This window comes from Tachyglossus aculeatus, chromosome 8 (assembly GCF_015852505.1).
Source record: "Tachyglossus aculeatus isolate mTacAcu1 chromosome 8, mTacAcu1.pri, whole genome shotgun sequence".
Lineage (NCBI taxonomy): Eukaryota > Metazoa > Chordata > Mammalia > Monotremata > Tachyglossidae > Tachyglossus > Tachyglossus aculeatus.
In genome coordinates, this window is record NC_052073.1 from 29866983 (window position 1) to 29879308 (window position 12326).

General features: G+C 43.0%; 1 protein-coding gene across 5 annotated transcripts in view; it reads left to right on the forward strand.

Moving 5' to 3' along the window:
• The window catches only part of PTPRT (protein tyrosine phosphatase receptor type T), a 700314-nt gene that overhangs the window by 521823 nt on the left and 166165 nt on the right, over positions 1-12326 (forward strand). For all 5 annotated transcript variants that reach the window (XM_038750174.1, XM_038750176.1, XM_038750173.1 and 2 more), the window contains exon 12: positions 7627-7663. In XM_038750174.1, the coding sequence (XP_038606102.1) occupies positions 7627-7663 (37 nt within the window). The remainder of the gene's footprint in view (positions 1-7626; positions 7664-12326) is intronic.

The following is a 12326-nucleotide window of genomic DNA, read 5'->3' on the forward strand; positions in this document are numbered from 1 at the left end:
TGGGAGAGTCTCATCACTGTCTTCTTCCTATTCCCACGACTTGAAAATAGAACAACAAGGAATCATGCTGGGAACAGAAGAGGGTGATCCATCTTTCTCTTTTTTTTTTTCCTCCTCCCAGTCTAGTTTGACATGTGCTGGCTGGAGCACCTTTAGTGTGGGAGAGGGGACAGAGCAGCTGGCTAAGCGGTGGTCTTCCTGCCAACATAGAAATGAGATTTCCCACTTGCGAAAGCAGCAGTCTTTCAATGGTCTCTAAGTGTTGGAGCTGCAACCCCCTGTATTGATTGGGTTTTTGTACCGAATGAAGAGGCAGCACTGATTATGAGTATAATGTTTGGCTAAGATTTAAATTCTGATCCCAGCGGCCCCACTCATTTGCTGAATGACATTGGAATAGTGATTCAATCAGTTGGTGCCTCAATTTCCTAAGCCTTATAATGGGAGACTATACTATCTCCCTTCTGTCTTCCAACCTCACTGAGCTATTATAAGGATACATTATATAATGACACTACCTTGATTCTACCTTTGAAAATGGAATTTTGAAAAACAAAAATGATTTCTGGAGCCACCCTCATCTTTGGATCTAGTCCACCATAGTGGATGGAAAAAATAGGATGCAAAACTCAGTGGAAGAATAACAAAAGAGGCAGATTGCTGGATGCAGTTCAGCCCTCTAGTTTGATCCTGTCCTGTGAAACTCTGTCACTCATTTCTGTCAACGAATTGTTATTTTTGATAAGGCAAGGAGTTCCTCCCACTTTTCTCATCATTTCTTTTGGCCAGTGGGTTGCATTTAGGCTCTTGTTCCTCAATTTTAGTATCAATAAACAAATAAGTACCAGTCCTACACAGAGCATCTCTCCAGATCTGTGCATCTAATATGTTTTTCCTGAATACGTTTGGGTTTGGAGGAAAGAAAGAGTATCACTTGAGAATGGTTGTGAAGATATTATCGACTGCAGTGATTCCAAACTGGTTTAAACACGTAAAAAAATTCTTCAGAAGAAATTGATCTGCCAACTACTTAATTTGCACAATGTTGCTGGGATTCTGGTATTTTTTCTAGGCATGATGCACATCAGATAAATATTCATTCATTCAATCGTATTTATTGAGCACTTACTGTGTGCAGAGCACTGTACTAAGCACTTGGGAAGTACAAGTTGGCAACATACAGAGAAGGTCCCTACTCAACAATGGGCTCACAGTCTAGAGGGGGGATCCCCTACCTTGTAGGCTGCACTCAAACCCCCAAATTAACTTCTGTATTCACTCATTCATGGAAGTGGGAGATATAAAGAGGAGTGTGATATGAAAGAATTGAGAAGTAAATCTGTCCATCATATGTTGCTCTGGTCAGACCCTTATTGGTATAGAGTGTGTTGGATTGTGTGTGCCTTTTGGAAGGAATGGAGAGAAACACATTTCAAAGGATGAGAAAACAATTCCTGGGTGGAAAGGTTAGAGTGAAGAAAGGAGTTACCTAGGCTAAAGAAAATGGCTATGGAGTGCTCTGAAACCTGAATAAAGGGAATTTGTAGGAAGAATGGAGATTGAACCGTGTTCCATGACCAGTCTGAGGTCAGGATCAGAGAGCATGGGCTTCAATTTCACTAGGAGAGATTTGGATTGGATATAAGAGGTGTCTGACCATCCCAGTGGTGAAATACTGGAATAGCTGACTATGGAGTTATTTTCCACACATATCTTTTTTAAAATAGGCATCCACCTGGCCTGGATGATTTACCCACTCTTACTTAGAAGCAGGTGGCTTGACAAAATGACCTCACAAAGTCCCTTCCATCTTTATTGCATTTGTTAAACATTTGCTAGGTGCAAAGCACTGTTCTCAGCGCTAGGGAGGTTACAAGGTGATCAGGTTGTCCCACGTGAGGCTCACAGTCTTAATCCCCATTTTACAGATGAGGTAACTGAGGCACAGAGAAGTTAAGTGACTTGCCCAAAGTCACACAGCTGACACATGGCAGAGCCAGGATTCAAACCCATGACCATAATACTGCTATTTATTCGGTCAGTCTGTCAATCATATTTATCGAGCACTTTGTACAGAGCACTGTACTAAGCACTTGGGAGAGTACTATACAGCACTTAAAACAGACACATTTCCTGCCCACAATTAACTTACAGACTAGGGGGGAGGTACACATTAAAATAAATAAATTACAAGTATGTACATAAGTGCTGTGGGGCTAGGAGGAGGCTTAGTTCTTATTGAACTAAGAAGCTGAAAAGTAGCCATTAGATAACGGAAGTAACATGCTCTGTTTGACACATCTTTGCACGTACAGTAGGGATATTACCCAGGGGAATGGAAGTGAGGCCATGAAGCGATTGGTGTTGGTTGGGTAAGCCTCCTAGCTAGTCATCTGGTGCATTCTTCCCCTCTATTCACTCACACTTGGTTTGTAATACTGTTCATCAACACTAATGAGATGGAGACACTGCCTAATACTCGGGCTCATTTTAGTCATTCCTCTCATTCACCATCAGCTAGGGCGGTCTCCTGCCCACTTCAGCGGAAGTACAGGAAGCTGACATAGAGATGGCAGATTGGCTGCCATTTTGCTCCCGCCCCTCAGTCACACCTCAGTGGCGTGAGGCATCATTTCCTCTGAACAATGTGTCCCATTCCCCCCATTCAAATACACCCAGGAATGGGCTTACATTATTCTGTAGGTTTCCCACAGCCCAGTCTTTTCATCCACAGCAAGGGAGATTCAGACTCACTATGACTCCTGGATTAATAAATTCATAGGTTTTGTTCTCATATCCCCATGTTTCTTCCTTCATTGTCAGTCTTCTACCGTCCTTGACCTCAGAGGGCTTTGGATCAGTATCCAGGGCTCTGGCAATTGTCTCTCCCTCATATGTGAAGTGAATTGTACTAAATGCTTAGGATAGTACAATATAACAATAAGCAGACACATTCCCTTCCCAAAATGAGCTTACAGTCTAGAAAGGGAGACAGACATTGATATAAATAAATAAATTACAGATTATGTACACAAGTGTAATGGGGCTGGTGGGGGGGGGTGAATATAGGGAACAAGTCAAGGTGATGCAGAAGGGAGTGGGTGAAGAGGAAAGGCGGGTTTTGTCAGGGAAGGCCTCTTGGAAGAGATGTGCCTTCTAGACTGTCAACTCATGGGCAGGGAAGGTGCCTGCCAACTCTGTTGTGTTGTACTCTGCCAAGTGTTTAGTACACAGTAAGCACTCAATAAATATCACTGATTGTAAATTAATACAATGTAAGAGCAGCTCCCAAGAGAAGCAGCAGCGTGGCACAGTGGAAAGAGCTCGGGCTTTGGAGTCAGAGGTCATGGGTTCAAATCCCAGCTCCACCAATTGTCAGCTGTGTGACTTTGGGCAAGTCAGTTCACTTCTCTGGGCCTCAGTTACCTCATCTGTAAAATGGGGATTAAGACTGTGAGCCCCCCCATGGGACAACCTGATCACCTTGTAACCTCCCCAGTGCTTAGTACAGTGCTTTACATATAGTAAGCACTTAATAAATGCCATCATTATCATTATTATTATTATTATTATTACTTACAAAGAGGCTGAAGCAGGGGAGAGGAAGGGGAGAGGACAGAGGAATGGATATCCTGGACCCCTTTCAGGCCTGAGTACTCTCTGCTCCGTAAAATACTCCATTTCTCATTACATCAAGCAGAAGCTCCCAAACTTGGGCTTAAAGGCTCTCAATTAGCTTTTCTCCCTCCTCATTCAATATCTTCTCCCAGATAAACCCCAGTTTGCACTCTTCAGTCCTCTTAGGCTACTCTACTATGCCTTGTTATATTTCCTCCCCGCTGTTCCTAGGCTCATGCCTCTCCCCCTCCCTGGAATTTCTTCCCACTACAAATTCATCAGACCACAGGGATCCCCATTTTTAAAATCCTCCTCTAATCCTATCCCTTCCAGGAGATCTTCCCCAATACATTTCTAATCTCCCTATGCTGTATCCCTCTAAGTGCCATCTCAGCACCTCTGGGTCAGATGCACGCTTGTGTACACATAACCTCCTTTGCACTTGTGTGCATATTGTGCATGCCCTCCCATTTACAAACTAATTCCTGTGCATTTTCTCTTCCTCATTCTATCTGAAAAATGTTTTAGTATCTATCTCCCCTGCTAGATTGTAAACTCCTCACAGTCAGGGATCATGTCTGCTAATCATGCTATGTTTAGTACAGAGCACTGTCCACATCTCTGCCGTTTGTCTGCTGTTTGACCTTGGTCAAGTCACTTAACTTTTCTGTGTCTCAGTTTCCTCATCTGTAAAATGGGGATTAAGACTGTGAGCTCTATGTGAGACATGGACAGTGTCCAGACTGATTACCTTGTATCTACCCCAGTGCTTAGTACAATGTCTGGTATGTAGTAAGTGCTCAACAAATAACATAAATAATTCTCAATTAATAACACTGATGGATTGATTGATAGCCTCTGAGAGTATAAGGAACTGAAGAGCAGATCACTGCAGGAAGGACACCCAGTCCATATTTTTGCCCTTTTTCCTCAACTGTGAGACCATTCTCCTCTCAGAGCTGATCAGCAGCAATGGGGAGGGTGGTGGGGGTGGGGGTGGGTGGGGGGGAGTTGGTCCTGATAATGTCTGTAATTCATTTAATATACCTGTGCTTTATTATATCCATATTTTCTTTATATTAACATCTGCCTCCCCCTCTATACTGCAAGATCATTGTGGGTAGGGAATGTGTCTACCAACTCGGTTGTATTGTACTCTTCCAAGCACTTAGCACAGGGCTTTGCACACAGTAAGCACTCAATAAATATCATTGATTCCACCAAGAGGATACAAATGGCTCTTCTTGGCTTCAATCACTGACCATCCAGTGGCCCCACATGAGTCTCTTCTCACACTGAATGTAAGCAAGATGTGTGTTCCAGGTCACATATGTGCCAGGCCATTGCTGGTTAAAATAGTGCTCTGGATGAGCGAGACCTCTCTAAGCAGCGTGGCTCAGTGGAAAGGGCACAGGCTTTGGAGTCAAAGGTCATGGGTTCAAATCCCAGCTCCACCAATTGTCAGCTGTGTGACTTTGGGCAAGTCACTTCACTTCTCTGGGCCTCAGTTACCTCATCTGCAAAATGGGGATGAAGACTGTGAGCCCCCTGTGGGACCACCTGATCACCTTGTAACCTCCCCAGCGCTTAGAACAGTGCTTTGCACATAGTAAGCACTTAAATGCCATTATTATCATTATTATTTCCAGATTTTGCCTGTCCGAGGCAATGTAAATGCATCCTCTAGACTATAAACTCATCGTGGGAAGGGAATGTGTTTATTGTTGTATTGTACTCTCCTAAGTGCTTAGTACAGTGATCTGCACACAGTAAGAGCTCCATGAGTACCACTAAATGAATCGAATAAGTGAATGACTAGTGATGGCCCTGCTCTCTGTGTGTACATGGACATAAGCAAGGGGGTAGAGGGACTGAGAGTTGACAAGATGAAGCCCCGGTCCTTTACTTTTTCTGAACCTTGTACATAATGGGCTCGGGGCCCTTACCTAGCATCACCTTCCCGCCCCTGAGTTTGGGGCTGGATCCCCCATCTCCCAATGTCCATGCTGTTCCCTGAATGAAGCTTGGAAAAGATGAGAGCCAATCTTCACCTAATCTACTTATTTTTCAGTAGTAAGTGCTCATGCACAACCAGGCATGAAAGAGACCAAAAGTGAATCCTGCTCATTTCCTTCTGAGAAGACCAAAGACTCTGAGCTTTGCTTTGTGGTTAATGGTTCTAGTCTCCCTAATTACTCACGGAACTGAAATCTTCTATAATGGGTGTACGATTATGATGATGATTACTCAACATTTAATTGAGCATCAGTAGTGAGCTAGGTACCCATAGGCCCTATTCCTACCCAGTGGGCTAACTATCTAAATTAGATAGATAAAGGCAGGTACTTATAATAGATGTTTGTATTACTTATCCTCACACTAGAGTGGTATGTGAAAGCCCCTCTGTAATCTCTGCGCACAATTTTGCTGTGACAGTTTGTGCTTCAGCTAATGAATGACTGTGCTAATAACAATTAGAATAATAAATTGGCCTTTTATTACATCTTTCATCGGAGGATTTCAGAACACTTTACAAACATCAATTAGCGATTAAGACCCAGTGCATTCCTGTCAGGGAATGCTCTCTCATTAAGCACACTGTGCAGTGGGAGGTGCAGAAATTAAGAGATTTTTCAAGGCTCTGGAGGAGTCAGGATTGTGAACCTGAATGTCTTACTCTTGGTTGCTTCTAGAAAGTGGGGAATGGGGAATCAGAAAGTTCTTGTCAGCTGTTTCTGAATTTCTGTCATCGAGGAAAGACCTGAGAAATCTGTTCAGCAGAGCAGGTTTACCTTGTTGAATAATCGATCACACTGGTAGAATTCCAGACAGTACTGTCTTTAATAGTCATGGTTGTCTTTATTAACTATAGTAACTGATGCATGCAAATGCAAACACAACCAACCCATTGGGTCCTGTCTACTTAGATTAATTTGAGTCAGACATAACCAGCAGCTCAAATGAAATCAGTTCTGGTGCCATTTATTCCTTGTTTTTTACTATTGCCACTTCTCTTCTTTTTTAGATGGTGACTGAATTGCTATTGCTTCCACAGCATTTTACAGTTAGCTACAGATTGCAATGCCGATTTTGTACTGTTGCCTGCAGAAAAGCGTTCTTCACTCACTGTTCCCAAGTGATGAACCTGCCATGTTAAATGGCTCTAATAATTTTGGACAGAAAAGCAACTCAGCACAAACGCCAGTGTTGCTTGGTATTCATGTGCTTTGTATAGCACTGGCTTCCAGATTTCTTGAGCTACATTTACAAGTCAAAATAGATTTTTTTAAAAATCACAATCTGCTCAGCCTGGTTCCTGGAAATAAAAATTGTACTCTATCAGCCTTTATATCTGGGCGAGCAATAAAGATTCCAAAATCTGACCTTAGCAGACCATCCCAGTTGATGATACACATGATAAAATTTGAAGGCCTCTTGCTATCATGAAACTGTATTACCTCTGCAGTGTTAGCCATGGGGTGAGTGAATGGAAGACTAAGCAGATATGGATATATGGATCATAACATTGTTGGAGGGAGTCACTTCATCAGAGGGCATGCCATTCTTATGATGCGCCTAGCATATAAGGGGCAGGAAAGAAGGCCTATCCCACAATATCCCAAATGAATCGATGTCATTGGTATGTACTGAATATTTTACTGTGTGCAGTGTATAACAAGCTGGCAAGCAATCAACTGTGGAACAGATGAATAGCTTCAAAATTACCCCCAACCATCTCTTAAGGCTTGTGGCCAAGTTTTCAAAGGAGCCAGTCTATCCCCTGATGGGGGAATATACCTGTTTTTGAATGAAATGGAGCAGTGTTGGAAAAGGTTGGAATAATTTGGTCCTTGGGAGGGTGAGGTAGGTTGGGGAAGTAGATTGTTGTGTTTACACACTGTCTTTCAGGATGCAGGAAAACGGGAAATATTATTCTTTATCAGAATAGAATAGAACCAACTTATCCACCCAATAATTAACCGGACCATTTATTGCTTTTGTTGACAGGAGACCAAAATCAACTGCATCCGATTGGCAACGAAAGGTAAGTTGGAATGTTGGTGTCTTCCTTCCTGTCGTTGAAGAATGGTGACTAATAGAGAAAAGATGATATTAGTGACAGAGTTCAATTTTCATTGCAGTCCTCAGTCATGGGCCAAGTTTCATTCTGGCTTGGTTTATCCATGCCGTGCTGACCAATGCCGAAGGAATGCCAATTCCTTATTTTCAATGGCGTGATTTGTATTTAAACTGTACAGAAAAAGAGATTAGAACAAAGAAGCAGCATGACCTAGTGGAAAGAGCACAGGCCTGGGAATCAGAGGACCTGGGTTCTAATTCAGACTCTGCCACTTGCCTGCTTTGTGACCCTGGGCAAGTCACTTCACTTCTCTGTGCCTCAGTTTCCTCAACTATAAAATGGAGATGCAATTACCTACCTGCTCTCCCTCCTACTTAGGCTGTGAGCCCGGCGTGGGACAGAGACTGTGTCAGACCGATTACCTCGTATTTACCCCAGAGCTTAGAACAAGTGCTTGATACATAGTAAGCCCTTAAGAAATACTATAAAAAAGGCATGTATCACCTCTAGCCAAGAGTTGTCCTTTATCTGCAGAAAATTATTCTAGCTCTTGAGAAAATCTGATGATGATAAAAGAAGTTTTTACCATATAATGAGGGGATACAGGACTTGTAACTTTATCCTTTCCAGTAAAGACACATAATGGTACACAAATAATATTTACACAAATTATATTACTTGCCACTAGAAATATAATGTCCACCATTAAAAAAAAATTCAGAGATGTGGTAGAACTTTGAATGTCCACTTTAGACAAAACAAAGCAATAATATTCTGGGAAAGTAAAATAGCCTTAGTACACTTGCCAATCCACTCTGCAGTCTGATGAAATTATAAGGGCTTAGGGAACATCTGCCAAAGGCCCGTAGGGTAATGTATAATGAGGAATACTCTCACTACATTTCATCAACAAGAAGGCTTTCTACCTTATCTCACAATTCTTCCCATTTCACTTCCCGTGTAATTATCCTCATTTCCCCGTTTTCCTATCTGTATTAGCTGTTCACCCACTTATCCAACCAGATTTTTTTTTCCTTTTATAAATATCACTTCTTTGGTTTATGATTCCCCTCCTTTTTGGACTCCTTCCACATCCTCATCTGTTGATTCCCCTTACCTTCTTAGATTCTACTGATTTTGACACCATAGCAACACATCTGATTCTAGAATAGAAAACTGTACTAGGAATTCATAATGGGATGATTTCTCCTTCAGTACTGTTCCTAACACATTGTGGATGTCCAGAAAATATGTGACCTAGTGGATAGAACATGGGCCTGGGAGTTAGAAGGACCTGGTTTTAATACTCTCAGCTTCTTTTGACACTGTCGACCAGCCCCTTCTGGAAACATTATCCAAAGCGGTGCTTCACTGGCACTGTCCTCTCCTGCTTCTCCTATCTTCCTGGTCACTGCTTCTCAGTCTCTTTCACAGTCTCCTCCTATGCCTTCCACCCCAAACTGTGGGGTGAATCTCTCAGGATTCAGTTCTGAGTTCCCTTCTATTCTCCATCTACACCCATTCCCTTGGAGAACTTATTCACTTACATGGCTTCAATTCCCACCTCCATGCAGATGATTCCCAAATCTACATCTCCAGGCCTGATCTCTCTTCCTCGCTGCAGTCTCACATTTCCTCCTGCCCTCAAGATATCTCTACTTGGATGTCCTGATGTCACCTCATACTGAACATGTCCAAAATAGAACTCCTTATCTTCCCATCCAAACCCTGTCCTCCTCCTGACTTTCCCATCACTATAGACAGCACCACCATCGCTCCTGTCTCACAAGCCCATTACCATGACGTTAACCTCCACTTATCTTTCTCATTCAACCCACATATTCAGTGTCACCAAATCCTGTCAGTTCAACCTTCACAGCATCCCTTAAATGCTCACTTTTCCTCATCCAAACTGCTACTATGTTAATCTAAGGACTTATCATATTCTGCCTTGATTACTCTATCAGCTTCTTTCCTGACCTCCCTCCCTCCTGTCTCTCCCCTCTCCAGTAGATACTTCACTTTCCTCTCCAGACCATTTTTCTACAAAAATGTTCAGTCCATGTTTCCACCACTCCTGACCCTCCAGTAGATGCCCATCTACCTCCACTTCAAATAGTAACTCCTTTCCATTGGATTTAAGGCACTCAATCACCTTGCCCCCTCATACCTCACATAGCTATTCTCCTACTCCCTGTACTTTGGTCTCATCTATTTTGCCACTTTCAGCTGTTCTCTTTCCAATGGCTTCTAACCCCACTGTTTTCAAACATGCTCCCCTATCCTAAAAAAACCCCTCTCTTGACCCCATGGCTCCTTCCAGTTATTGTCCCATCTCCAAACTTAAGGAGAGAGTTGTTTATATTCTCTGCCACCACTTCCTTTCCTGCAATTCTCTCCTAGATCACCTCCAATCTGGCTTCCACCCCCTTCACCCCACAGAAACAGCCTTTCTTTTCACCAAATACGATAACCTCTATTACATCCTAATCTTCCTAGACCACTTAGCTACCTTTGACACTGTAGACTATCCCCTTCTCCTTTGAAATTTTATCCAACCTTGGCTTCACTGACACTTTCCTTTCTTGGTTCTCCTCCCATCTCTCTGACTGCTCCTTCTCAGTCTCTCTTGTTGGCTCCTTCTCTGTCTCCCACCATCTCATAGTACAGGTCCTTCAAGGCTCAGTTCTAGTTCCCCTTCTATTCTCCATCTATACCCACTCCCTTGGAGAACTCTTTCATTCCAGTGGGTTCAATTACCACCTCTTTGCACGTGATTCCCAAATCTTCATCTCCTGTCCTGACTCTGTCTTTCCCTGGAATCTCACAACTCCTCCTGCCTTCAAGATATCACTACTGGATGTCCTGCCAACACCTCAAATCAACCATATCCAAAACGGAACTTCATATTCTCCTACCCAAATCCTATCCTCCCCCTGTCTTTCCCATCACTGCAGACAACACCACTATCCACCCTATCTCACAAGCCCCTAACCTTGGCATTATTCTCAGTTCATCTCTCTTGTTCTACCCACATATTCAGTGTGTCATCAAATCTTATTCTATTTTGTGGCATTTGTTAAGTACTTTCTATGTACCAGGCACTATATTAAGCACTAGGGAAGATACAAGCAAATTGAGTTGGACATGGTCCCTGTCCCATCTGGGGCTCACAGTCTCAATTCCCACTTTACAGATGAGGTAACCTAGGCATGGAGAAGGTCACACACCAGGCAAGTGATGGAGTCAGGATTAGAACCCAGGTCTTCTGACTCCCAGGCCCATGCTGTATCCACTATGCCAAGCTGTTTGTTATGAAGTTCTACCTTCACAACATTGCTAAAATCCACTCTTTCCTTTCCATCCAAACTACTATCATGCTGATCCAAGCACTTATCCTATCCCTCCTTGACTACTAAATCTGCCTCCTCGCTGACCTCTGGGCCTCCTGTATCTCCCACTCCACTCCATATTTCACTTTGCTGCACAGATCATTTATCAACAAAAATGTGCAGCCCATATCTCCCTACTCCTCAGTATTCCCCAGTGACTTTCCATCCACTTCCACAGCAAACAGAAACTCCTTACTGTTGTCTTTAAAGCAGTCACTCAGCTCACCCCATCCTACCTCCAACCTACCTCACCTCACTGATCTCCTACTACCTCTCAGTCTGCAAGCTTCTCTCCTCTAATGCCAGTTTACTCACTGTGCTCTAGTTTTGTCTATCTCACCGCCGCCCTCTTTCCCATGTCCTCCCCCTAGCCTGGAACTGTCTCCCACTCCATATATGCCAGACCACCACTCTCTCCACCTTCAAAGCATTATTAAGGTCACATCTCCTCCAAGAGGTCTTCCCCGATTAAGTTGTCATTTCCCAGGCCCCCTCTCCCTTCTGCATCCCAGCTCCACCAATTGTCAGCTGCGTGACTTTGGGCAAGTCACTTAACTTCTCTGTGCCTCAGTTCCCTCATCTGTAAAATGGGGATTTAAGGCTGTGAGCCCCACGTGGGACAACCAGATCACCTTATATCCACCCGAGCGCTTAGAACAGTGCTTTGCACATAGTAATCACTTAACAAATGCCATCATTATTATTATTATTATTCTGCACGTGGATCTGTGACCTTTGGACATTTGATTTTCACCCCACTCAAACCCACAACACTTATGTACATATCTTTAAATTATATATTATAAATCATTTGTTTATTCATATAAATGTCTGTTTCTCCCTTTAGACTGTAAGCTTCTTATGGACAGGGAATGTGTCTGCTAATTCTGTTGTATAAGTCCTCTCCCAAGGGCTTAGTACAGTGCTCTGCACATAGTAAGCTCTCAAAGAATACCAATGATTGATTGATTGATGCACATTTTATGTTAGATCAGAACAGCCAATTCAGTGAGGTGCCAAACTCCAGCTAGAGCAAATTCATTCCAGCTCTTTAAAGCGGTATGGAGGAACTGTGAAATAGCATTATTGATGCGGCACTTTTCTTCTGAGACATGATTAGGATTTCTGAAGGCACATGGGAATCCCCAACAAAATAGTAGGACAAATAGAATTTTACCCACCACATTTACGTGGGTTAAAGAACCTTCCCCATCTCATAATGACCCCATCCCCAG